Source organism: Rana temporaria, chromosome 5 (genome assembly GCF_905171775.1).
Source record: "Rana temporaria chromosome 5, aRanTem1.1, whole genome shotgun sequence".
NCBI classification, from domain to species: Eukaryota; Metazoa; Chordata; class Amphibia; order Anura; family Ranidae; genus Rana; species Rana temporaria.
The window spans coordinates 426,257,087-426,284,791 of record NC_053493.1 but is presented as its reverse complement, the minus strand read 5'-3'; the positions used below and the strand labels follow the sequence as shown (position 1 = coordinate 426,284,791).

General features: G+C 55.6%; 1 protein-coding gene across 1 annotated transcript in view; it reads right to left on the bottom strand.

The window, feature by feature from the left end:
- Nucleotides 1-19,864, bottom strand: part of LOC120941745 — a 34,324-nt gene extending 14,460 nt beyond the window's left edge. The window contains exons 1-3 of the mRNA XM_040355375.1: nt 19,641-19,864; nt 9,862-9,959; nt 8,013-8,087 (exon numbers count right to left, since the gene is read on the bottom strand). Coding sequence (XP_040211309.1) covers nt 8,013-8,087; nt 9,862-9,940 — 154 coding nt within the window. The 5' untranslated portion in view covers nt 9,941-9,959; nt 19,641-19,864. The remainder of the gene's footprint in view (nt 1-8,012; nt 8,088-9,861; nt 9,960-19,640) is intronic.
- Nucleotides 19,865-27,705: the final 7,841 nt, after the last annotated feature.

Sequence of the window (27,705 nt, the reverse complement as noted above, 5' to 3'; positions counted from 1 at the left end):
TTGGGAAGTTACAATGGATGATCCCGGAATGTCTGGGAATGTTGGGAAGTTACAATGGATGATCCCGGGAAGTCTGGGAATGTTGGGAAGTTACAATGGATGATCCCGGGAAGTCTGGGAATGTACAATGGATGATCCCGGAATGTCTGGGAATGTTGGGAAGTTACAATGGATGATCCCGGGAAGTCTGGGAATGTACAATGGATGATCCCGGAATGTCTGGGAATGTTGGGAAGTTACAATGGATGATCCCGGGATGTCTGGGAATGTTGGGAAGTCACAATGGATGATCCCGGAATGTCTGGGAATGTTGGGAAGCTACAATGGATGATCCCGGGATGTCTGGGAATGTTGGGAAGTTACAATGGATGATCCTGGGATGTCTGGGAATGTTGGGAAGTTACAATCTATGATCCCGGAATGTTGGGAAGTTACAATGGATGATCCCGGGATGTGTGGGAATGTTGGGAAGTTACAATGGTTGATCCCGGGATGTCTGGGAATGTTGGGAAGTTACAATGGTTGATCCCGGGATGTCTGGGAATGTTGGGAAGTTACAATAGATGATCCCGGGATGTCTGGGAATGTTGGGAAGTTACAATAGATGATCCCGGGATGTCTGGGAATGTTGGGAAGTCACAATGGATGATCCCGGAATGTCTGGGAATGTTGGGAAGCTACAATGGATGATCCCGGGATGTCTGGGAATGTTGGGAAGTTACAATGGATGATCCCGGGATGTCTGGGAATGTTGGGAAGTTACAATGGATGATCCCGGGATGTCTGGGAATGTTGGGAAGTTACAATGGATGATCCCGGGATGTCTGGGAATGTTGGGAAGTTACAATGGTTGATCCCGGAATGTCTGGGAATGTTGGGAAGTTACAATGGTTGATCCCGGAATGTCTGGGAATGTTGGGAAGTTACAATGGATGATCCCGGGATGTCTGGGAATGTTGGGAAGTTACAATGGATGATCCCGGGATGTCTGGGAATGTTGGGAAGTTACAATGGATGATCCTGGGATGTCTGGGAATGTTGGGAAGTTACAATGGATGATCCCGGGATGTCTGGGAATGTTGGGAAGTTACAATGGATGATCCCGGGATGTCTGGGAATGTTGGGAAGTTACGATCTATGATCCCGGGATGTCTGGGAATGTTGGGAAGTTACAATGGATGATCCTGGGATGTCTGGGAATGTTGGGAAGTTACAATAGATGATCCCGGAATGTCTGGGAATGTTGGGAAGTTACAATGGATGATCCCGGGAAGTCTGGGAATGTTGGGAAGTTACAATGGATGATCCCGGGATGTCTGGGAATGTTGGGAAGTTACAATAGATGATCCCGGGATGTCTGGGAATGTTGGGAAGTTACAATGGATGATCCCGGGATGTCTGGGAATGTTGGGAAGTTACAATGGATGATCCCGGGAAGTCTGGGAATGTTGGGAAGTTACAATGGATGATCCCGGAATGTCTGGGAATGTTGGGAAGTTACAATGGATGATCCCGGGATGTGTGGGAATGTTGGGAAGTTACAATGGTTGATCCCGGGATGTCTGGGAATGTTGGGAAGTTACAATGGTTGATCCCGGAATGTCTGGGAATGTTGGGAAGTTACAATAGATGATCCCGGGATGTCTGGGAATGTTGGGAAGTCACAATGGATGATCCCGGAATGTCTGGGAATGTTGGGAAGCTACAATGGATGATCCCGGGATGTCTGGGAATGTTGGGAAGTTACAATGGATGATCCTGGGATGTCTGGGAATGTTGGGAAGTTACAATGGATGATCCCGGAATGTTGGGAAGTTACAATGGATGATCCCGGGATGTGTGGGAATGTTGGGAAGTTACAATGGATGATCCCGGGATGTGTGGGAATGTTGGGAAGTTACAATGGTTGATCCCGGAATGTCTGGGAATGTTGGGAAGTTACAATGGTTGATCCCGGGATGTCTGGGAATGTTGGGAAGTTACAATGGATGATCCCGGGATGTCTGGGAATGTTGGGAAGTTACAATCTATGATCCCGGGATGTCTGGGAATGTTGGGAAGTTATGATCTATGATCCCAGGATGTCTGTGAATGTTGGGAAGTTACAATGGATGATCCCGGGATGTCTGGGAATGTTGGGAAGTTACAATGGATGATCCCAGGATGTCTGGGAATGTTGGGAAGTTACAATGGATGATCCCGGGATGTCTGGGAATGTTGGGAAGTTACAATGGATGATCCCGGGATGTCTGTGAATGTTGGGAAGTTACAATGGATGATCCCGGGATGTCTGGGAATGTTGGGAAGTTACAATGGATGATCCCGGGATGTGTGGGAATGTTGGGAAGTTACAATGGTTGATCCCGGGATGTCTGGGAATGTTGGGAAGTTACAATGGTTGATCCCGGAATGTCTGGGAATGTTGGGAAGTTACAATAGATGATCCCGGGATGTCTGGGAATGTTGGGAAGTCACAATGGATGATCCCGGAATGTCTGGGAATGTTGGGAAGCTACAATGGATGATCCCGGGATGTCTGGGAATGTTGGGAAGTTACAATGGATGATCCTGGGATGTCTGGGAATGTTGGGAAGTTACAATCTATGATCCCGGAATGTTGGGAAGTTACAATGGATGATCCCGGGATGTGTGGGAATGTTGGGAAGTTACAATGGATGATCCCGGGATGTGTGGGAATGTTGGGAAGTTACAATGGTTGATCACGGAATGTCTGGGAATGTTGGGAAGTTACAATGGATGATCCCGGGATGTCTGGGAATGTTGGGAAGTTACAATGGATGATCCTGGGATGTCTGGGAATGTTGGGAAGTTACAATGGATGATCCCGGGATGTCTGGGAATGTTGGGAAGTTACAATGGATGATCCCGGGATGTCTGGGAATGTTGGGAAGTTACGATCTATGATCCCGGGATGTCTGGGAATGTTGGGAAGTTACAATGGATGATCCCAGGATGTCTGGGAATGTTGGGAAGTTACAATGGATGATCCCGGGATGTCTGGGAATGTTGGGAAGTTACAATAGATGATCCCGGGATGTCTGGGAATGTTGGGAAGTTACAATGGATGATCCCGGGATGTCTGGGAATGTTGGGAAGTTACAATAGATGATCCCGGGATGTCTGGGAATGTTGGGAAGTCACAATGGATGATCCTGGGATGTCTGGGAATGTTGGGAAGTTACAATAGATGATCCCGGAATGTCTGGGAATGTTGGGAAGTTACAATGGATGATCCCGGGATGTCTGGGAATGTTGGGAAGTTACAATGGATGATCCCGGGATGTCTGGGAATGTTGGGAAGTTACAATGGATGATCCCGGAATGTCTGGGAATGTTGGGAAGTTACAATGGATGATCCCGGGATGTCTGGGAATGTTGGGAAGTTACAATAGATGATCCCGGGATGTCTGGGAATGTTGGGAAGTCACAATGGATGATCCCGGAATGTCTGGGAATGTTGGGAAGCTACAATGGATGATCCCGGGATGTCTGGGAATGTTGGGAAGTTACAATGGATGATCCCGGGATGTCTGGGAATGTTGGGAAGTTACAATAGATGATCCCGGGATGTCTGGGAATGTTGGGAAGTTACAATGGATGATCCCGGAATGTCTGGGAATGTTGGGAAGTTACAATGGATGATCACGGAATGTCTGGGAATGTTGGGAAGTTACAATGGATGATCCCGGGATGTCTGGGAATGTTGGGAAGTTACAATGGATGATCCCGGGATGTCTGGGAATGTTGGGAAGTTACAATGGATGATCCCGGAATGTCTGGGAATGTTGGGAAGTTACAATGGATGATCCCGGGATGTCTGGGAATGTTGGGAAGTTACAATAGATGATCCCGGGATGTCTGGGAATGTTGGGAAGTTACAATGGATGATCCCGGGATGTCTGGGAATGTTGGGAAGTTACAATAGATGATCCCGGGATGTCTGGGAATGTTGGGAAGTTACAATGGATGATCCCGGGATGTCTGGGAATGTTGGGAAGTTACAATGGATGATCCCGGGATGTCTGGGAATGTTGGGAAGTTACAATGGATGATCCCGGGATGTCTGGGAATGTTGGGAAGTTACAATAGATGATCCCGGGATGTCTGGGAATGTTGGGAAGTTACAATAGATGATCCCGGGATGTCTGGGAATGTTGGGAAGTCACAATGGATGATCCCGGAATGTCTGGGAATGTTGGGAAGCTACAATGGATGATCCCGGGATGTCTGGGAATGTTGGGAAGTTACGATCTATGATCCCGGAATGTCTGGGAATGTTGGGAAGTTACAATGGATGATCCCGGGATGTCTGGGAATGTTGGGAAGTTACAATGGATGATCCCGGGATGTCTGGGAATGTTGGGAAGTTACAATGGATGATTCCGGGATGTCTGGGAATGTTGGGAAGTTACAATGGATGATGCTGGGATGTCTGGGAATGTTGGGAAGTTACAATGGATGATCCCGGGATGTCTGGGAATGTTGGGAAGTTACAATGGATGATCCCGGAATGTCTGGGAATGTTGGGAAGTTACAATAGATGATCACGGGATGTCTGGGAATGTTGGGAAGTTACAATGGATGATCCCGGGATGTCTGGGAATGTTGGGAAGTTACAATGGATGATCCCGGAATGTCTGGGAATGTTGGGAAGTTACAATGGATGATCCCGGAATGTCTGGGAATGTTGGGAAGTTACAATGGATGATCCCGGGATGTCTGGGAATGTTGGGAAGTTACAATGGATGATCCCGGAATGTCTGGGAATGTTGGGAAGTTACAATGGATGATCCCGGGATGTCTGGGAATGTTGGGAAGTTACAATGGATGATCCCGGAATGTCTGGGAATGTTGGGAAGTTACAATGGATGATCCCGGGATGTCTGGGAATGTTGGGAAGTTACGATCTATGATCCCGGGATGTCTGGGAATGTTGGGAAGTTACAATGGATGATCCCGGGATGTCTGGGAATGTTGGGAAGTTACAATAGATGATCCCGGGATGTCTGGGAATGTTGGGAAGTTACAATGGATGATGCCGGGATGTCTGGGAATGTTGGGAAGTTACAATGGATGATCCCGGGATGTCTGGGAATGTTGGGAAGTTACAATAGAATAGATGATCCCGGGATGTCTGGGAATGTTGGGAAGTTACAATGGATGATCCCGGAATGTCTGGGAATGTTGGGAAGTTACAATGGATGATCCCGGGATGTCTGGGAATGTTGGGAAGTTACGATCTATGATCCCGGGATGTCTGGGAATGTTGGGAAGTTACAATGGATGATCCCGGGATGTCTGGGAATGTTGGGAAGTTACAATAGATGATCCCGGGATGTCTGGGAATGTTGGGAAGTTACAATGGATGATCCCGGGATGTCTGGGAATGTTGGGAAGTTACAATAGAATAGATGATCCCGGGATGTCTGGGAATGTTGGGAAGTTACAATGGATGATCCCGGGATGTCTGGGAATGTTGGGAAGTTACAATGGATGATCCCGGGATGTCTGGGAGTGTTGGGAAGTTACAATGGATGATCCCGGGATGTCTGGGAATGTTGGGAAGTTACAATAGAATAGATGATCCCGGGATGTCTGGGAATGTTGGGAAGTTACAATGGATGATCCCGGGATGTCTGGGAATGTTGGGAAGTTACAATGGATGATCCCGGGATGTCTGGGAATGTTGGGAAGTTACGATCTATGATCCCGGGATGTCTGGGAATGTTGGGAAGTTACAATGGATGATCCCGGGATGTCTGGGAATGTTGGGAAGTTACAATGGATGATCCCAGGATGTCTGGGAATGTTGGGAAGTTACGATCTATGATCCCGGGATGTCTGGGAATGTTGGGAAGTTACAATGGATGATCCCAGGATGTCTTGGAATGTTGGGAAGTTACAATGGATGATCCCGGGATGTCTGGGAATGTTGGGAAGTTACAATGGATGATCCTGGGATGTCTGGGAATGTTGGAAAGTTACAATGGATGATCCCGGGATGTCTGGGAATGTTGGGAAGTTACAATGGATGATCCCGGGATGTCTGGGAATGTTGGGAAGTTACAATGGATGATCCCGGGATGTCTGGGAGTGTTGGGAAGTTACAATGGATGATCCCGGGATGTCTGGGAATGTTGGGAAGTTACAATGGATGATCCCGGGATGTCTGGGAATGTTGGGAAGTTACAATGGATGATCCTGGGATGTCTGGGAATGTTGGGAAGTTACGATCTATGATCCCGGGATGTCTGGGAATGTTGGGAAGTTACGATCTATGATCTCGGGATGTCTGGGAATGTTGGGAAGTTACAATGGATGATCCCGGGATGTCTGGGAATGTTGGGAAGTTACAATGGATGATCCCGGGATGTCTGGGAATGTTGGGAAGTTACAATGGATGATGCTGGGATGTCTGGGAATGTTGGGAAGTTACAATGGATGATCCCGGGATGTCTGGGAATGTTGGGAAGTTACAATGGATGATCCCGGAATGTCTGGGAATGTTGGGAAGTTAAAATGAATGATCCCGGGATGTCTGGGAAAGTTGGGAAGTTACAATGGATGATCCCGGGATGTCTGGGAATGTTGGGAAGTTACAATGGATGATCCCGGAATGTCTGGGAATGTTGGGAAGTTACAATGGATGATCCCGGGATGTCTGGGAAAGTTGGGAAGTTACAATGAATGATCCCGGGATGTCTGGGAATGTTGGGAAGTTACAATGGATGATACCGGGATGTCTGGGAAAGTTGGGAAGTTACAATGAATGATCCCGGGATGTCTGGGAATGTTGGGAAGTTACAATGGATGATCCCGGGATGTCTGGGAATGTTGGGAAGTTACAATGGATGATCCCGGGATGTCTGGGAATGTTGGGAAGTTACAATGGATGATCCCGGGATGTCTGGGAATGTTGGGAAGTTACAATGGATGATCCCGGAATGTCTGGGAATGTTGGGAAGTTACAATGGATGATCCCGGGATGTCTGGGAAAGTTGGGAAGTTACAATGAATGATCCCGGGATGTCTGGGAATGTTGGGAAGTTACAATGGATGATACCGGGATGTCTGGGAAAGTTGGGAAGTTACAATGAATGATCCCGGGATGTCTGGGAATGTTGGGAAGTTACAATGGATGATCCCGGGATGTCTGGGAATGTTGGGAAGTTACAATGGATGATCCCGGGATGTCTGGGAATGTTGGGAAGTTACAATGGATGATCCCGGGATGTCTGGGAATGTTGGGAAGTTACAATGGATGATCCCGGAATGTCTGGGAATGTTGGGAAGTTACAATGGATGATCCTGGAATGTCTGGGAATGTTGGGAAGTTACAATGGATGATCCCGGGATGTCTGGGAATGTTGGGAAGTTACAATGGATGATCCCGGGATGTTGGGAAGTTACAATGGATGATCCCGGGATGTCAGGGAATGTTGGGAAGTTACAATGGATGATACCGGGATGTCTGGGAAAGTTGGGAAGTTACAATGGATGATCCTGGAATGTCTGGGAATGTTGGGAAGTTACAATGGATGATCCCGGGATGTCTGGGAATGTTGGGAAGTTACAATGGATGATCCCGGGATGTTGGGAAGTTACAATGGATGATCCCGGGATGTCAGGGAATGTTGGGAAGTTACAATGGATGATACCGGGATGTCTGGGAAAGTTGGGAAGTTACAATGAATGATCCCGGGATGTCTGGGAATGTTGGGAAGTTACAATGGATGATCCCGGGATGTCTGGGAATGTTGGGAAGTTACAATGGATGATACCGGGATGTCTGGGAAAGTTGGGAAGTTACAATGGATGATCCCGGGATGTCTGGGAATGTTGGGAAGTTACAATGGATGATCCCGGGATGTCTGGGAATGTTGGGAAGTAACCATGGATGATCCCGGGATGTCTGGGAATGTGAAGCCGCCACGAACATTTAATGATCCGTCATCGGCTCCCAATTCTTATTCCCATGGGAAGGGACTCACCGTCTGTATTGATGGAAGGGGTCGGGTCTTCCTCGATCTTTATCTGGATCCTTTCCAATACGACCTCCGGAAATCCTGCGCCATACAAAACACGGAGAGGTCATTCGGAAGGGATAACTTGCAACAAGGGCATAACAATGGCCACGGGAGGGGGCAACTCCATAACAATGGCCACGGGAGGGGGCAACTCCATAACAATGGCCACGGGAGGGGGCAACTCCATAACAATGGCCACGGTAGGGGGCAACTCCATAACAATGGCCACGGGAGGGGGCAACTCCATAACAATGGCCACGGGAGGGGGCAAATCCATAACAATGGCCACGGGAGGGGGCAACTTCATAACAATGGCCACGGGAGGGGGCAACTTCATAACAATGGCCACGGGAGGGGGCAACTCCATAACAATGGCCACGGGAGGGGGCAACTCCATAACAATGGCCACGGGAGGGGGCAAATCCATAACAATGGCCACGGGAGGGGGCAACTTCATAACAATGGCCACGGGAGGGGGCAACTCCATAACAATGGCCACGGGAGGGGGCAACTCCATAACAATGGCCACGGGAGTGGGCAACTACATAACAATGGCCACGGGAGGGGGCAACTCCATAACAAGGGCCACGGGAGGGGGCAACTCCATAACAAGGGCCACGGTAGGGGGCAACTACATAACAATGGCCACGGTAGGGGTCAACTCCATAACAAGGGCCACGGGAGGGGGCAACTCCATAACAAGGGCCACGGGAGGGGGCAACTCAATAACAAGGGCCACGGGAGGGGGCAACTCCATAACAAGGGCCACGGGAGGGGGCAAATCCATAACAAGGGCCACGGGAGGGGGCAAATCCATAACAAGGGCCACGGGAGGGGGCAACTCCATAACAATGGCCACGGGAGGGGGCAACTCCATAACAATGGCCACGGGAGGGGGCAACTCCATAACAATGGCCACGGGAGGGGGCAACTCCATAACAATGGCCACGGGAGGGGGCAAATCCATAACAAGGGCCACGGGAGGGGGCAACTCCATAACAATGGCCACGGGAGGGGGCAACTCCATAACAATGGCCACGGGAGGGGGCAACTCCATAACAATGGCCACGGGAGGGGGCAACTCCATAACAATGGCCATGGGAGGGGGCAACTCCATAACAATGGCCACGGGAGGGGGCAACTCCATAACAATGGCCACGGGAGGGGGCAACTCCATAACAATGGCCACGGGAGGGGGCAACTCCATATTAAATAGTTACATAGTAGGTAAGATTGAATAAAGACAATAGTCCATCCAATTCAACCTGTGTTGGTGTACATGTGTTATATTAATGGTCGTTGAGGGAGGGGGCAACTCCATAATAATGGGCATGGGAGAAGAGTAACTTCTTATTAACCACTTGCCAGCCAATTATGGAGGTCCTCTTCCCCCCATGGCCAGTATTATGGAGGTGCATAATTGTAACAATTGGCCATGGGGGGGAAGAGGACCTCCATAATACTGGCCATGGGGGGCATAATACTGGTCATGTGGGGAGAGCACCCTCATAATTCTGGCCATGGGGGGGGGGGGGAGAACCTCCATAATACTGGAAAATGAGGGACAAGCACCTCCAAAATAATGGCCATGGGGGGGGGGGGGGGGAGAACCTCTTCTGCTGCTCCCCTGACTTACATCAACGCTAATTATGCTCATGGTGGGAAGGTCGTGGTGCTCTGAGCCCCGGAATAGCCCCATGCTGTGCCATGGTTGCGGATACCCCCTCCTAGTTGTAGATACCCCCTCCTAGTTGTAGATACCCCCCCACTCCCATCCATCTTTATACACCATGTGAGTCCATCATCTACTCACGTAGTAGGTTGGGGTCCATGCTGATGAAGGCCTGAGCTCCTTTGATGCTTCTGAGATACTTGGCGTCCAACAAAGACATTCTCCACCGACTGGATGTTCTGCTGAGAGGGAGAGAAGATGAGAAGATAATGAGGAGATGATGAGAAGATGAGAAGATGAGACCCTCCTGAAGATGAGAAGAAGAGAAGAAGAGAAGATGAGAAGAAGATGATGATGAGGAGAGGAGAAGATGGAGGGGGAGATGAGGGGATGAGGAGAAGAAGATGATGAGAAGATGAGGAGACGAGACCCTCCTGAAGATGAGGAGATGAGACCCTCCTGAAGATGGGGAGATGAGAAGATGAGAAGATGAGACCCTCCTGAAGATGAGGGGATGAGACCCTCCTGAAGATGGGGAGATGAGAAAATGAGACCCTCCTGAAGATGAGGGGATGAGACCCTCCTGAAGATGAGGAGATGAGGGGATGAGGAGATGAGACCCTCCTGAAGATGAGGAGATGAGGAGATGAGACCCACCTGAAGATGAGGAGATGAGACCCTCCTGAAGATGAGGAGATGAGACCCTCCTGAAGATGAGGAGATGAGACCCTCCTGAAGATGAGGAGATGAGACCCTCCTGAAGATGAGGAGATGAGACCCTCCTGAAGATGAGGAGATGAGGGGATGAGGGGACGAGAAGATGAGAAGAAGAGAAGAAGAGAAGAAGAGAAGAAGATGAGGAGATGAGGAGAAGAAGAGGAGAAGAAGAAGAGAAGAACAGAAGAAGAGAAGAAGATGAGAAGAAGAGAAGAAGATGAGAAGAAGAGAAGAAGAGAAGGAGAGAAGGAGAGAAGGAGAGAAGGAGAGAAGGAGAGAAGAAGAGAAGAAGAGAAGAAGAGAAGAAGAGAAGGAGAGAAGGAGAGAAGGAGAGAAGGAGAGGAGGGGATGAGGAGATGAGGAGATGAGGGGATGAGGGGATGAGAAGATGAGAAGATGAGACCCTCCTGAAGATGAGGAGATGAGACCCTCCTGAAGATGAGGAGATGAGACCCTCCTGAAGATGAGGAGATGAGACCCTCCTGAAGATGAGAAGATGAGACCCTCCTGAAGATGAGGAGATGAGACCCTCCTGAAGATGAGGAGATGAGACCCTCCTGAAGATGAGGAGATGAGACCCTCCTGAAGATGAGGAGATGACCCCGAAGGGCAGGATCACCAGATTATTTTACTGGAATTTAGGACTGAAATCAGTGGCGGTCCATAGTGGGTGCGGGAGCCCCGCCCCCTCTCTCCTCTGCACCCGTCACTCAACAATAGAAAGATTCCATGCATTGTATGAATCTATTGTCACCGATGCCCCCCCTATTCCGGTGTCCGGCCCCCTGTTGAGCGCCGGCCATTTGAATTACATTGGAGCCGTCGGCTCTAATCGGCTTCCAAATTAAGCAGCGGGCACGCCTATCAGGCGTCCAATCATAGCAGAGATGACATGAAAAGGACGGGAGAAGACATTGAGGACTTGGAGGAGGACGGCGCTGACCTGAGAAAGGGAAGTGCCAGGTGAGGGGGGGCAAACTGGCGGCAAATGATGGGGCAAACTGGCGGCCTTTGATGGGCCCTATAACATGAATTGATGTCACATTGGATGATAAAATGAACGTGACTCTTTCTTATTAACAATGCATGGTGTATGTGTTGCGATGAGAGAGCCACACTGTACCTACGCCACCAGAGAGAGCCACCCTGTACCACACCACCAGAGAGAGCCACCCTGTACCACACCACCAGAGAGAGCCACCCTGTACCACACCACCAGAGAGAGACACCCTGTACCACACCACCAGAGAGAGCCACCATGTACCACACCACCAGAGAGAGCCACCCTGTACCACACCACCAGAGAGAGCCACCCTGTACCACACCACCAGAGAGAGCCACCCTGTACCACACCACCAGAGAGAGACACCCTGTACCACACCACCAGAGAGAGCCACCCTGTACCACACCACCAGAGAGAGCCACCCTGTACCACACCACCAGAGAGAGCCACCCTGTACCACACCACCAGAGAGAGACACCCTGTACCACACCACCAGAGAGAGACACCCTGTACCACACCACCAGAGAGAGCCACCATGTACCACACCACCAGAGAGAGCCACCCTGTACCACACCACCAGAGAGAGCCACCCTGTACCACACCACCAGAGAGAGCCACCCTGTACCACACCACCAGAGAGAGCCACCCTGTACCACACCACCAGAGAGAGCCACGCTGTACCGCACCACCAGAGAGAGAGCCACGCTGTACCGCACCACCAGAGAGAGAGCCACGCTGTACCGCACCACCAGAGAGAGCCACCCTGTACCACACCACCAGAGAGAGAGCCACCCTGTACCACCCCACCAGAGAGAGAGCCACGCTGTACCACACCACCAGAGAGAGAGCCACGCTGTACCACACCACCAGAGAGAGACACCCTGTACCACACCACCAGAGAGAGAGCCACCCTGTACCGCACCACCAGAGAGAGCCACCCTGTACCGCACCACCAGAGAGAGCCACCCTGTACCGCACCACCAGAGAGAGCCACCCTGTACCACACCACCAGAGAGAGCCACCCTGTACCACACCACCAGAGAGAGTCACCATGTACCACACCACCAGAGAGAGTCACCATGTACCACACCACCAGAGAGCCACGCTGTACCGCACCACCAGAGAGAGCCACCCTGTACCGCACCACCAGAGAGAGTCACCATGTACCACACCACCAGAGAGAGCCACCCTGTACCACACCACCAGAGAGAGCCACCCTGTACCACACCACCAGAGAGAGACACCATGTACCGCACCACCAGAGAGAGACACCCTGTACCACACCACCAGAGAGAGCCACGCTGTACCGCACCACCAGAGAGAGCCACCCTGTACCACACCACCAGAGAGAGTCACCATGTACCACACCACCAGAGAGAGACACCCTGTACCACCCCACCAGAGAGAGCCACCCTGTACCACACCACCAGAGAGAGCCACCCTGTACCACACCACCAGAGAGAGAGCCACCCTGTACCACACCACCAGAGAGAGCCACCCTGTACCGCACCACCAGAGAGAGCCACCCTGTACCGCACCACCAGAGAGAGCCACCCTGTACTGCACCACCAGAGAGAGCCACCATGTACCACACCACCAGAGAGAGCCACCATGTACCACACCACCAGAGAGAGCCACCCTGTACCACACCACCAGAGAGAGCCACGCTGTACCACACCACCAGAGAGAGCCACGCTGTACCGCACCACCAGAGAGAGACACCCTGTACCACCCCACCAGAGAGAGCCACCCTGTACCGCACCACCAGAGAGAGCCACCCTGTACCGCACCACCAGAGAGAGCCACCCTGTACCACACAACCAGAGAGAGCCACCCTGTACCACACCACCAGAGAGAGCCACCCTGTACCGCACCACCAGAGAGAGAGAGCCACCCTGTACCGCACCACCAGAGAGAGACACCCTGTACCGCACCACCAGAGAGAGCCACCCTGTACCGCACCACCAGAGAGAGCCACCCTGTACCGCACCACCAGAGAGAGCCACCGTGTACCGCACCACCAGAGAGCCACCCTGTACTGCACCACCAGAGAGAGCCACCATGTACCGCACCACCAGAGAGAGCCACCCTGTACCACACCACCAGAGAGAGCCACCCTGTACCACACCACCAGAGAGAGCCACGCTGTACCACACCACCAGAGAGAGCCACGCTGTACCGCACCACCAGAGAGAGACACCCTGTACCACCCCACCAGAGAGAGCCACCCTGTACCACACCACCAGAGAGAGCCACCCTGTACCGCACCACCAGAGAGAGCCACCCTGTACCACACAACCAGAGAGAGCCACCCTGTACCACACCACCAGAGAGAGCCACCCTGTACCGCACCACCAGAGAGAGAGAGCCACCCTGTACCGCACCACCAGAGAGAGACACCCTGTACCGCACCACCAGAGAGAGCCACCCTGTACCGCACCACCAGAGAGAGCCACCCTGTACCGCACCACCAGAGAGAGCCACCCTGTACCACCCCACCAGAGAGAGCCACGCTGTACCACACTAACAGAGAGAGACACCCTGTACCGCACAACCAGAGAGAGACACCCTGTACCACACCACCAGAGAGCCACCCTGTACCACACCACCAGAGAGAGCCACCGTGTACCGCACCACCAGAGAGCCACCCTGTACCGCACCACCAGAGAGAGCCACCATGTACCGCACCACCAGAGAGAGCCACCCTGTACCACACCACCAGAGAGAGACACCCTGTACCACACCACCAGAGAGAGACACCCTGTACCACACCACCAGAGAGAGACACCCTGTACCACACCACCAGAGAGAGCCACCATGTACCACACCACCAGAGAGAGCCACCATGTACCACACCACCAGAGAGAGACACCATGTACCACACCACCAGAGAGAGCCACCCTGTACCACACCACCAGAGAGAGCCACCCTGTACCACACCACCAGAGAGAGCCACCCTGTACCACACCACCAGAGAGAGCCACCCTGTACCACACCACCAGAGAGAGCCACCCTGTACCACACCACCAGAGAGAGACACCCTGTACCACACCACCAGAGAGAGCCACCCTGTACCACACCACCAGAGAGAGCCACCCTGTACCACACCACCAGAGAGAGCCACCATGTACCACACCACCAGAGAGAGACACCCTGTACCACACCACCAGAGAGAGACACCCTGTACCACACCACCAGAGAGAGCCACCATGTACCACACCACCAGAGAGAGCCACCCTGTACCACACCACCAGAGAGAGCCACCCTGTACCACACCACCAGAGAGAGCCACCCTGTACCACACCACCAGAGAGAGCCACCCTGTACCACACCACCAGAGAGAGCCACCCTGTACCACACCACCAGAGAGAGCCACCATGTACCACACCACCAGAGAGCCACCCTGTACCACACCACCAGAGAGCCACCCTGTACCGCACCACCAGAGAGAGCCACCCTGTACCACACCACCAGAGAGAGCCACCCTGTACCACACCACCAGAGAGAGCCACCATGTACCGCACCACCAGAGAGAGCCACCCTGTACCGCACCACCAGAGAGAGCCACCCTGTACCGCACCACCAGAGAGAGAGCCACGCTGTACCGCACCACCAGAGAGAGAGCCACGCTGTACCGCACCACCAGAGAGAGAGCCACGCTGTACCGCACCACCAGAGAGAGCCACCCTGTACCACACCACCAGAGAGAGAGCCACCCTGTACCACCCCACCAGAGAGAGAGCCACGCTGTACCACACCACCAGAGAGAGAGCCACGCTGTACCACACCACCAGAGAGAGACACCCTGTACCACACCACCAGAGAGAGAGCCACCCTGTACCGCACCACCAGAGAGAGCCACCCTGTACCGCACCACCAGAGAGAGCCACCCTGTACCGCACCACCAGAGAGAGCCACCCTGTACCACACCACCAGAGAGAGCCACCCTGTACCACACCACCAGAGAGAGTCACCATGTACCACACCACCAGAGAGAGTCACCATGTACCACACCACCAGAGAGCCACGCTTTACCGCACCACCAGAGAGAGCCACCCTGTACCGCACCACCAGAGAGAGTCACCATGTACCACACCACCAGAGAGAGCCACCCTGTACCACACCACCAGAGAGAGACACCATGTACCGCACCACCAGAGAGAGACACCCTGTACCACACCACCAGAGAGAGCCACGCTGTACCGCACCACCAGAGAGAGCCACCCTGTACCACACCACCAGAGAGAGTCACCATGTACCACACCACCAGAGAGAGACACCCTGTACCACCCCACCAGAGAGAGCCACCCTGTACCACACCACCAGAGAGAGCCACCCTGTACCACACCACCAGAGAGAGAGCCACCCTGTACCACACCACCAGAGAGAGCCACCCTGTACCGCACCACCAGAGAGAGCCACCCTGTACCGCACCACCAGAGAGAGCCACCCTGTACTGCACCACCAGAGAGAGCCACCATGTACCACACCACCAGAGAGAGCCACCCTGTACCACACCACCAGAGAGAGCCACGCTGTACCACACCACCAGAGAGAGCCACGCTGTACCGCACCACCAGAGAGAGACACCCTGTACCACCCCACCAGAGAGAGCCACCCTGTACCACACCACCAGAGAGAGCCACCCTGTACCGCACCACCAGAGAGAGCCACCCTGTACCACACAACCAGAGAGAGCCACCCTGTACCACACCACCAGAGAGAGCCACCCTGTACCGCACCACCAGAGAGAGAGAGCCACCCTGTACCGCACCACCAGAGAGAGACACCCTGTACCGCACCACCAGAGAGAGCCACCCTGTACCGCACCACCAGAGAGAGCCACCCTGTACCGCACCACCAGAGAGAGCCACCGTGTACCGCACCACCAGAGAGCCACCCTGTACTGCACCACCAGAGAGAGCCACCATGTACCGCACCACCAGAGAGAGCCACCCTGTACCACACCACCAGAGAGAGCCACCCTGTACCACACCACCAGAGAGAGCCACCATGTACCACACCACCAGAGAGAGACACCCTGTACCACACCACCAGAGAGAGCCACCCTGTACCACACCACCAGAGAGAGACACCCTGTACCACACCACCAGAGAGAGCCACCCTGTACCACACCACCAGAGAGAGAGCCACCCTGTACCACACCACCAGAGAGAGCCACCCTGTACCACACCACCAGAGAGAGACACCCTGTACCACACCACCAGAGAGAGACACCCTGTACCACACCACCAGAGAGAGCCACCCTGTACCTACACCACCAGAGAGAGAGACACCATGTACCGCACCACCAGAGAGAGCCACCCTGTACCGCACCACCAGAGAGAGCCACCCTGTACCACACCACCAGAGAGAGACACCATGTACCACACCACCAGAGAGAGACACCATGTACCACACCACCAGAGAGAGCCACCCTGTACCACACCACCAGAGAGAGCCACCCTGTACCGCACCACCAGAGAGAGCCACCCTGTACCACACCACCAGAGAGAGCCACCCTGTACCACACCACCAGAGAGAGACACTCTGTACCACACCACCAGAGAGAGCCACCCTGTACCACACCACCAGAGAGAGCCACCCTGTACCTACACCACCAGAGAGAGACACCATGTACCACACCACCAGAGAGAGCCACCCTGTACCTACACCACCAGAGAGAGCCACCCTGTACCACACCACCAGAGAGAGCCACCCTGTACCACACCACCAGAGAGAGCCACCCTGTACCACACCACCAGAGAGAGCCACCCTGTACCGCACGACCAGAGAGAGCCACCCTGTACCACACCACCAGAGAGAGACACCCTGTACCACACCACCAGAGAGAGCCACCCTGTACCACACCACCAGAGAGAGAGCCACCCTGTACCACACCACCAGAGAGAGAGACACCCTGTACCACACCACCAGAGAGAGAGACACCCTGTACCACACCACCAGAGAGAGCCACCCTGTACCACACCACCAGAGAGAGACACTCTGTACCGCACCACCAGAGAGAGCCACCATGTACCACACCACCAGAGAGAGCCACCCTGTACCACACCACCAGAGAGAGCCACCCTGTACCACACCACCAGAGAGAGACACCATGTACCACACCACCAGAGAGAGACACCCTGTACCACACCACCAGAGAGAGACACCATGTACCACACCACCAGAGAGAGCCACCCTGTACCACACCACCAGAGAGAGACACCCTGTACCGCACCACCAGAGAGAGACACGCTGTACCACACCACCAGAGAGAGCCACCCTGTACCACACCACCAGAGAGAGCCACCCTGTACCGCACCACCAGAGAGAGCCACCCTGTACCACACCACCAGAGAGAGCCACCATGTACCGCACCACCAGAGAGAGCCACCCTGTACCACACCACCAGAGAGAGCCACCCTGTACCGCACCACCAGAGAGAGCCACCCTGTACCACACCACCAGAGAGAGCCACCCTGTACCACACCACCAGAGAGAGCCACCCTGTACCACACCATCAGAGAGAGCCACCATGTACCACACCACCAGAGAGAGCCACCCTGTACCACACCACCAGAGAGAGCCACCCTGTACCACACCACCAGAGAGAGACACCCTGTACCACACCACCAGAGAGAGACACCATGTACCGCACCACCAGAGAGAGCCACCCTGTACCACACCACCAGAGAGAGCCACCATGTACCACACCACCAGAGAGAGCCACCCTGTACCACACCACCAGAGAGAGACACCCTGTACCACACCACCAGAGAGAGCCACCCTGTACCACACCACCAGAGAGAGCCACCATGTACCACACCACCAGAGAGAGCCACCATGTACCACACCACCAGAGAGAGCCATCCTGTACCACACCACCAGAGAGAGCCACCCTGTACCGCACCACCAGAGAGAGCCACCATGTACCGCACCACCAGAGAGAGACACCCTGTACCACACCACCAGAGAGAGCTACCTTGTACCACACCACCAGAGAGAGCCACCCTGTACCACACCACCAGAGAGAGCTACCTTGTACCACACCACCAGAGAGAGCCACCCTGTACCACACCACCAGAGAGAGACACCATGTACCGCACCACCAGAGAGAGACACCATGTACCACACCACCAGAGAGAGCCACCATGTACCACACCACCAGAGAGAGCCACCATGTACCACACCACCAGAGAGAGCCACCCTGTACCACACCACCAGAGAGAGACACCATGTACCGCACCACCAGAGAGAGAGCCACCCTGTACCACACCACCAGAGAGAGACACCCTGTACCACACCACCAGAGAGAGCCACCCTGTACCGCACCACCAGAGAGAGCCACCCTGTACCACACCACCAGAGAGAGCCACCCTGTACCGCACCACCAGAGAGAGCCACCCTGTACCACACCACCAGAGAGAGCCACCCTGTACCACACCACCAGAGAGAGTCACCATGTACCACACCACCAGAGAGAGACACCCTGTACCACACCACCAGAGAGAGCCACCCTGTACCACACCACCAGAGAGAGCCACCCTGTACCACACCACCAGAGAGAGACACCATGTACCACACCACCAGAGAGCCACCCTGTACCACACCACCAGAGAGAGCCACCATGTACCACACCACCAGAGAGAGCCACCCTGTACCGCACCACCAGAGAGAGACACCCTGTACCACACCACCAGAGAGAGCTACCTTGTACCACACCACCAGAGAGAGCCACCCTGTACCACACCACCAGAGAGAGACACCATGTACCACACCACCAGAGAGAGCTACCTTGTACCACACCACCAGAGAGAGACACCCTGTACCGCACCACCAGAGAGAGCCACCCTGTACCTACACCACCAGAGAGAGACACGCTGTACCACCCCACCAGAGAGAGCCACCCTGTACCACACAACCAGAGAGAGCCACCCTGTACCACACCACCAGAGAGAGACACCCTGTACCGCACCCCCTGCTCAGTCTAAAATGCCCGGGCCTGATACAATCTCTGTAGATTGGAGACACGGTGGATGAGGATCGGCCCTGCAGACGATCGATGTCACATACATGAAGATTGGGGGGGGGGGGAATCCAGTGTATAGAGGGTCACTGAGGCCCCCCATATATATAACACAGGGGCCCCAGGAATGGGGGGGGGTACAAATACACAATGGGGGTCATTTCTACTCACCCAATGACACGGAGGAGGAGGACGGGGGGCCTTGGAGGGATGTACCATGGGAGGACGGGGAGGACGGAGATCCTGGCCTGTGGTGTGGCCCTCAGGTCTTCTCTGGGGCCCCTGGAGGAGGAGGAGGAGGAGGGGAATCTCTGTATACAAAACACTGAGAGCTTCCTGATAAGAGAGGAAATACGCAAACCAGGGGGGAGGGGGGCGAGCCGGGAGATGAATGGGAGGAGGGGGATGGGGGGAGGGACTTCCTGCAGTCTGACCCCCTCCCCCGTGAGCCTCGGCTACATTGTATCCCCCACAGGGGCGGACTGACAACTCATGGGGCCCCCGGGCAATAGAAGATTATGGGGCCCCCGGACTTACAGATGGCCCCCACGCTAGGAGGCGGTGCAGATAAAATCTCGGGATTTACACATCAGAAGCATGGCGGACATTTCAGGGACAGATTTCTACACACTGGGCCAGATTCTCGTAGACTGGCGTAATACGCGGCCGCAAGTTTTACGGGCAAGCGCTCGATTCACAAAGCACTTGCCCTGTAAAGTTGCGGCGGCGTAGCGTAAATCCCCCCCCCCGGCGCAAGCCCGCCTAATTCAAATGATCCGGGTAGGGGGCGGAGAGCATTTAAATTAGGCGCCGAAACGTACTGCGCACGCGCCGTCCCTAAAGTTTCCCGACGTGCATTGCGCTAAATGACGTCGCAAGGACGTCATTGGTTTTCGACGTGAACGTAAATTGGCGTCCGGCCCCATTCACAGGACGACTTGCGCAAACGACTTAACTTTTTTAAATTTCGACGCGGGAACGACGGCCATACTTAACGTTGGTTGCGCCTCATATAGCAGGGGCAACTTTACGCCGCGCAAATGCTACGGAAACGTCGTAACTTCACTGCCGTGTGCGCGCGTAGGTTCGGGAATCTCGCGTAAATAGCTAATTTGCAAAGATGACGGGGAAAACGACGGAAGCGCCACCTAGCGGCGGGAAAAAAATGCATCTAAGATCCGATGGTGTAAGAGACTTACTAAGCCTGTCGGATCTAATGGATATCTAAGAATCAGGCGCATAGATACAACGGGACGGATTGGGACTTACGACGGCGCACATGGCGCTGCGCCGTTGTAAGCCTTTTAAGGATCTGGCCCTGTGTCTCTGGTTTTACTGAACCCCCAGTGATCCCGGAATGGGATTTGTGCTGGAGGGGGGGGTGGAGGAAGAGGATTTGTGTTGGGGGGGGGGGTGGAGGAAGAGGATTTGTGCTGGAGGGGGGGTGGAGGAAGAGGATTTGTGCTGGAGGGGGGGTGGAGGAAAAGGATTTGTGCTGGAGGGGGGGTGGAGGAAGAGGATTTGTGCTGGAGGGGGGGGGGGTGGAGGAAGAGGATTTGTGCTGGAGGGGGGGTGGAGGAAGAAGATTTGTGCTGGGGGGGGGTGGAGGAAGAGGATTTGTGCTGGAGGGGGGGGGGAGGAAAAGGATTTGTGCTGGAGGGGGGGTGGAGGAAGAGGATTTGTGCTGGAGGGGGGGGGGAGGAAGAAGATTTGTGCTGGAGGGGGGGTGGAGGAAGAGGATTTGTGCTGGAGGGGGGTGGAGGAAGAGGATTTGTGTTGGGGGGGTGGAGGAAGAGGATTTGTGCTGGACGGGGGGTGGAGGAAGAGGATTTGTGCTGGAGGGGGGGGTGGAGGAAGAGGATTTGTGCTGGAGGGGGGGTGGAGGAAGAGGATTTGTGCTGGAGGGGGGGGTGGAGGAAGAGGATTTGTGTTGGGGGGGTGGAGGAAGAGGATTTGTGCTGGAGGGGGGGGTGGAGGAAGAGGATTTGTGCTGGAGGGGGTGGAGGAAGAGGATTTGTGCTGGAGGGGGGGGGTGGAGGAAGAGGATTTGTGCTGGAGGGGGGGGTGGAGGAAGAGGATTTGTGTTGGGGGGGTGGAGGAAGAGGATTTGTGCTGGAGGGGGTGGAGGAAGAGGATTTGTGCTGGAGGGGGGGGTGGAGGAAGAAGATTTGTGCTGGAGGGGGGGGTGGAGGAAGAGGATTTGTGCTGGAGGGGGGGTGGAGGAAGAGGATTTGTGTTGGGGGGGTGGAGGAAGAGGATTTGTGCTGGAGGGGGGGGGGTGGAGGAAGAGGATTTGTGCTGGAGGGGGGGGGGGTGGAGGAAGAGGATTTGTGGTGGAGGGGGGGATGGAGGAAGAGGATTTGTGGTGGAGGGGGGGGGGTGGAGGAAGAGGATTTGTGGTGGAGGGGGGGGTGGAGGAAGAGGATTTGTGGTGGACGGGGGGTGGAGGAAGAGGATTTGTGCTGGAGGGGGGGGTGGAGGAAGAGGATTTGTGCTGGAGGGGGGGGGTGGAGGAAGAGGATTTGTGCTGGAGGGGGGGTGGAGGAAGAGGATTTGTGCTGGAGGGGGGTGGAGGAAGAGGATTTGTGTTGGGGGGGTGGAGGAAGAGGATTTGTGCTGGAGGGGGGGGGGGTGGAGGAAGAGGATTTGTGCTGGAGGGGGGGGATGGAGGAAGAGGATTTGTGCTGGAGGGGGTGGAGGAAGAGGATTTGTGTTGGAGGGGGGTGGAGGAAGAGGATTTGTGCTGGAGGGGGGTGGAGGAAGAGGATTTGTGCTGGAGGGGGGTGGAGGAAGAGGATTTGTGCTGGAGGGGGGGGGGGTGGAGGAAGAGGATTTGTGGTGGAGGGGGGATGGAGGAAGAGGATTTGTGGTGGAGGGGGGGGTGGAGGAAGAGGATTTGTGCTGGAGGGGGGGGGTGGAGGAAGAGGATTTGTGCTGGAGGGGGGGTGGAGGAAGAGGATTTGTGCTGGAGGGGGGTGGAGGAAGAGGATTTGTGTTGGGGGGGTGGAGGAAGAGGATTTGTGCTGGAGGGGGGGGGGGTGGAGGAAGAGGATTTGTGCTGGAGGGGGGGGATGGAGGAAGAGGATTTGTGCTGGAGGGGGTGGAGGAAGAGGATTTGTGTTGGAGGGGGGGGGTGGAGGAAGAGGATTTGTGCTGGAGGGGGGTGGAGGAAGAGGATTTGTGCTGGAGGGGGGGGGTGGAGGAAGAGGATTTGTGCTGGAGGGGGGGGGGGGGGAGGAAGAGGATTTGTGGTGGAGGGGGGGGGGAGGAAGAGGATTTGTGGTGGAGGGGGGGGGGGGGAGGAAGAGGATTTGTGGTGGGGGGGGGTGGAGGAAGAGGATTTGTGGTGGACGGGGGGTGGAGGAAGAGGATTTGTGCTGGAGGGGGGGTGGAGGAAGAGGATTTGTGCTGGAGGGGGGTGGAGGAAGAGGATTTGTGCTGGAGGGGGGTGAAGGAAGAGGATTTGTGTTGGGGGGGTGGAGGAAGAGGATTTGTGCTGGAGGGGGGGGGGTGGAGGAAGAGGATTTGTGCTGGAGGGGGGGATGGAGGAAGAGGATTTGTGCTGGAGGGGGGGTGGAGGAAGAGGATTTGTGCTGGATGGGGTGGAGGAAGAGGATTTGTGTTGGAGGGGGGGGGGTGGAGGAAGAGGATTTGTGCTGGAGGGGGGTGGAGGAAGAGGATTTGTGCTGGAGGGGGGGGGTGGAGGAAGAGGATTTGTGCTGGAGGGGGGGGGTGGAGGAAGAGGATTTGTGCTGGAGGGGGGGTGGAGGAAGAGGATTTGTGCTGGAAGGGGGGGGGTGGAGGAAGAGGATTTGTGCTGGAGGGGGGGGTGGAGGAAGAAGATTTGTGCTGGGGGGGGGGGTGGAGGAAGAGGATTTGTGTTGGGGGGGGGGTGGAGGAAGAGGATTTGTGCTGGAGGGGGGGGTGGAGGAAGAGGATTTGTGCTGGAAGGGGGGGTGGAGGAAGAGGATTTGTGCTGGAGGGGGGGTGGAGGAAAAGGATTTGTGCTGGAGGGGGGGTGGAGGAAGAGGATTTGTGCTGGAGGGGGGGGGTGGAGGAAGAGGATTTGTGCTGGAGGGGGGGTGGAGGAAGAAGATTTGTGCTGGGGGGGGGTGGAGGAAGAGGATTTGTGCTGGAGGGGGGGGTGGAGGAAGAGGATTTGTGTTGGGGGGGTGGAGGAAGAGGATTTGTGCTGGAGGGGGGGTGGAGGAAGAGGATTTGTGCTGGGGGGGGTGGAGGAAGAGGATTTGTGCTGGAGGGGGGGTGGAGGAAAAGGATTTGTGCTGGAGGGGGGTGGAGGAAGAGGATTTGTGTTGGGGGGGTGGAGGAAGAGGATTTGTGCTGGACGGGGGGTGGAGGAAGAGGATTTGTGCTGGAGGGGGGGGTGGAGGAAGAGGATTTGTGCTGGAGGGGGGGTGGAGGAAGAGGATTTGTGCTGGAGGGGGGGTGGAGGAAGAGGATTTGTGCTGGAGGGGGGGTGGAGGAAGAAGATTTGTGCTGGAGGGGGGGTGGAGGAAGAGGATTTGTGCTGGAGGGGGGTGGAGGAAGAGGATTTGTGTTGGGGGGGGTGGAGGAAGAGGATTTGTGCTGGACGGGGGGTGGAGGAAGAGGATTTGTGCTGGAGGGGGGGGTGGAGGAAGAGGATTTGTGCTGGAGGGGGGGTGGAGGAAGAAGATTTGTGCTGGAGGGGGGGTGGAGGAAGAGGATTTGTGCTGGAGGGGGGTGGAGGAAGAGGATTTGTGTTGGGGGGGTGGAGGAAGAGGATTTGTGCTGGACGGGGGGTGGAGGAAGAGGATTTGTGCTGGAGGGGGGGGTGGAGGAAGAGGATTTGTGCTGGAGGGGGGGTGGAGGAAGAGGATTTGTGCTGGAGGGGGGGATGGAGGAAGAGGATTTGTGCTGGAGGGGGGGTGGAGGAAGAGGATTTGTGCTGGATGGGGTGGAGGAAGAGGATTTGTGCTGGAGGGGGGGTGGAGGAAGAGGATTTGTGCTGGAGGGGGGGGTGGAGGAAGAGGATTTGTGTTGGGGGGGTGGAGGAAGAGGATTTGTGCTGGAGGGGGTGGAGGAAGAGGATTTGTGCTGGAGGGGGTGGAGGAAGAGGATTTGTGCTGGAGGGGGGGGGGGGGTGGAGGAAGAGGATTTGTGCTGGAGGGGGGGGTGGAGGAAGAGGATTTGTGTTGGGGGGGTGGAGAAAGAGGATTTGTGCTGGAGGGGGTGGAGGAAGAGGATTTGTGCTGGGGGGGGTGGAGGAAGAGGATTTGTGCTGGGGGGGGGGGGTGGAGGAAGAGGATTTGTGTTGGGGGGGTGGAGGAAGAGGATTTGTGCTGGAGGGGGGGGGGTGGAGGAAGAGGATTTGTGCTGGAGGGGGGGGGTGGAGGAAGAGGATTTGTGGTGGAGGGGGGGGGGGAGGAAGAGGATTTGTGGTGGAGGGGGGGGGGTGGAGGAAGAGGATTTGTGGGGGGGGGGGGGGTGGAGGAAGAGGATTTGTGGTGGACGGGGGGTGGAGGAAGAGGATTTGTGCTGGAGGGGGGGGGGGAGGAAGAGGATTTGTGCTGGAGGGGGGGGGTGGAGGAAGAGGATTTGTGCTGGAGGGGGGGTGGAGGAAGAGGATTTGTGCTGGAGGGGGGTGGAGGAAGAGGATTTGTGTTGGGGGGGTGGAGGAAGAGGATTTGTGCTGGAGGGGGGGGGGTGGAGGAAGAGGATTTGTGCTGGAGGGGGGGGGGTGGAGGAAGAGGATTTGTGCTGGAGGGGGGTGGAGGAAGAGGATTTGTGTTGGAGGGGGGTGGAGGAAGAGGATTTGTGTTGGAGGGGGGTGGAGGAAGAGGATTTGTGCTGGGGGGGGTGGAGGAAGAGGATTTGTGCTGGGGGGGGTGGAGGAAGAGGATTTGTGTTGGGGGGGGGGGGGTGGAGGAAGAGGATTTGTGCTGGATGGGGTGGAGGAAGAGGATTTGTGTTGGAGGGGGGGGGGTGGAGGAAGAGGATTTGTGCTGGAGGGGGGTGGAGGAAGAGGATTTGTGCTGGAGGGGGGGGGGTGGAGGAAGAGGATTTGTGCTGGAGGGGGGGTGGAGGAAGAAGATTTGTGCTGGGGGGGGGTGGAGGAAGAGGATTTGTGCTGGAGGGGGGGTGGAGGAAAAGGATTTGTGCTGGAGGGGGGGTGGAGGAAGAGGATTTGTGCTGGAGGGGGGGTGGAGGAAGAAGATTTGTGCTGGAGGGGGGGTGGAGGAAGAGGATTTGTGCTGGAGGGGGGTGGAGGAAGAGGATTTGTGTTGGGGGGGTGGAGGAAGAGGATTTGTGCTGGACGGGGGGTGGAGGAAGAGGATTTGTGCTGGAGGGGGGGGTGGAGGAAGAGGATTTGTGCTGGAGGGGGGGTGGAGGAAGAGGATTTGTGCTGGAGGGGGGGTGGAGGAAGAGGATTTGTGTTGGGGGGGTGGAGGAAGAGGATTTGTGCTGGAGGGGGGGGTGGAGGAAGAGGATTTGTGTTGGGGGGGTGGAGGAAGAGGATTTGTGCTGGAGGGGGTGGAGGAAGAGGATTTGTGCTGGAGGGGGGGGTGGAGGAAGAAGATTTGTGCTGGAGGGGGGGGTGGAGGAAGAGGATTTGTGCTGGAGGGGGGGGGGTGGAGGAAGAGGATTTGTGTTGGGGGGGTGGAGGAAGAGGATTTGTGCTGGAGGGGGGGGGGTGGAGGAAGAGGATTTGTGCTGGAGGGGGGGGGGGTGGAGGAAGAGGATTTGTGGTGGAGGGGGGGGTGGAGGAAGAGGATTTGTGGTGGAGGGGGGGGGGTGGAGGAAGAGGATTTGTGGTGGAGGGGGGGGTGGAGGAAGAGGATTTGTGGTGGACGGGGGGTGGAGGAAGAGGATTTGTGCTGGAGGGGGGGGTGGAGGAAGAGGATTTGTGCTGGAGGGGGGGGGTGGAGGAAGAGGATTTGTGCGGGAGGGGGGGTGGAGGAAGAGGATTTGTGCTGGAGGGGGGTGGAGGAAGAGGATTTGTGTTGGGGGGGTGGAGGAAGAGGATTTGTGCTGGAGGGGGGGGGGGTGGAGGAAGAGGATTTGTGCTGGAGGGGGGGGATGGAGGAAGAGGATTTGTGCTGGAGGGGGTGGAGGAAGAGGATTTGTGTTGGAGGGGGGGGTGGAGGAAGAGGATTTGTGCTGGAGGGGGGTGGAGGAAGAGGATTTGTGCTGGAGGGGGGGGGTGGAGGAAGAGGATTTGTGCTGGAGGGGGGGGGTGGAGGAAGAGGATTTGTGGTGGAGGGGGGGGGGAGGAAGAGGATTTGTGGTGGAGGGGGGGGGGTGGAGGAAGAGGATTTGTGGTGGAGGGGGGGGGTGGAGGAAGAGGATTTGTGGTGGACGGGGGGTGGAGGAAGAGGATTTGTGCTGGAGGGGGGGTGGAGGAAGAGGATTTGTGCTGGAGGGGGGTGGAGGAAGAGGATTTGTGCTGGAGGGGGGTGAAGGAAGAGGATTTGTGTTGGGGGGGTGGAGGAAGAGGATTTGTGCTGGAGGGGGGGGGGGGGGGAAGAGGATTTGTGCTGGAGGGGGGGATGGAGGAAGAGGATTTGTGCTGGAGGGGGGGTGGAGGAAGAGGATTTGTGCTGGATGGGGTGGAGGAAGAGGATTTGTGTTGGAGGGGGGGGGGTGGAGGAAGAGGATTTGTGCTGGAGGGGGGTGGAGGAAGAGGATTTGTGCTGGAGGGGGGGGGTGGAGGAAGAGGATTTGTGCTGGAGGGGGGGGGTGGAGGAAGAGGATTTGTGCTGGAGGGGGGGTGGAGGAAGAGGATTTGTGCTGGAGGGGGGGGGTGGAGGAAGAGGATTTGTGCTGGAGGGGGGGGTGGAGGAAGAAGATTTGTGCTGGAGGGGGGGGTGGAGGAAGAGGATTTGTGTTGGGGGGGGGGTGGAGGAAGAGGATTTGTGCTGGAGGGGGGGGGTGGAGGAAGAGGATTTGTGCTGGAAGGGGGGGTGGAGGAAGAGGATTTGTGCTGGGGGGGGGGGGGAGGAAGAGGATTTGTGCTGGAGGGGGGGTGGAGGAAGAGGATTTGTGCTGGAGGGGGGGGGTGGAGGAAGAGGATTTGTGCTGGAGGGGGGGTGGAGGAAGAAGATTTGTGCTGGGGGGGGGTGGAGGAAGAGGATTTGTGCTGGAGGGGGGGGGGTGGAGGAAGAGGATTTGTGTTGGGGGGGTGGAGGAAGAGGATTTGTGCTGGAGGGGGGTGGAGGAAGAGGATTTGTGCTGGGGGGGTGGAGGAAGAGGATTT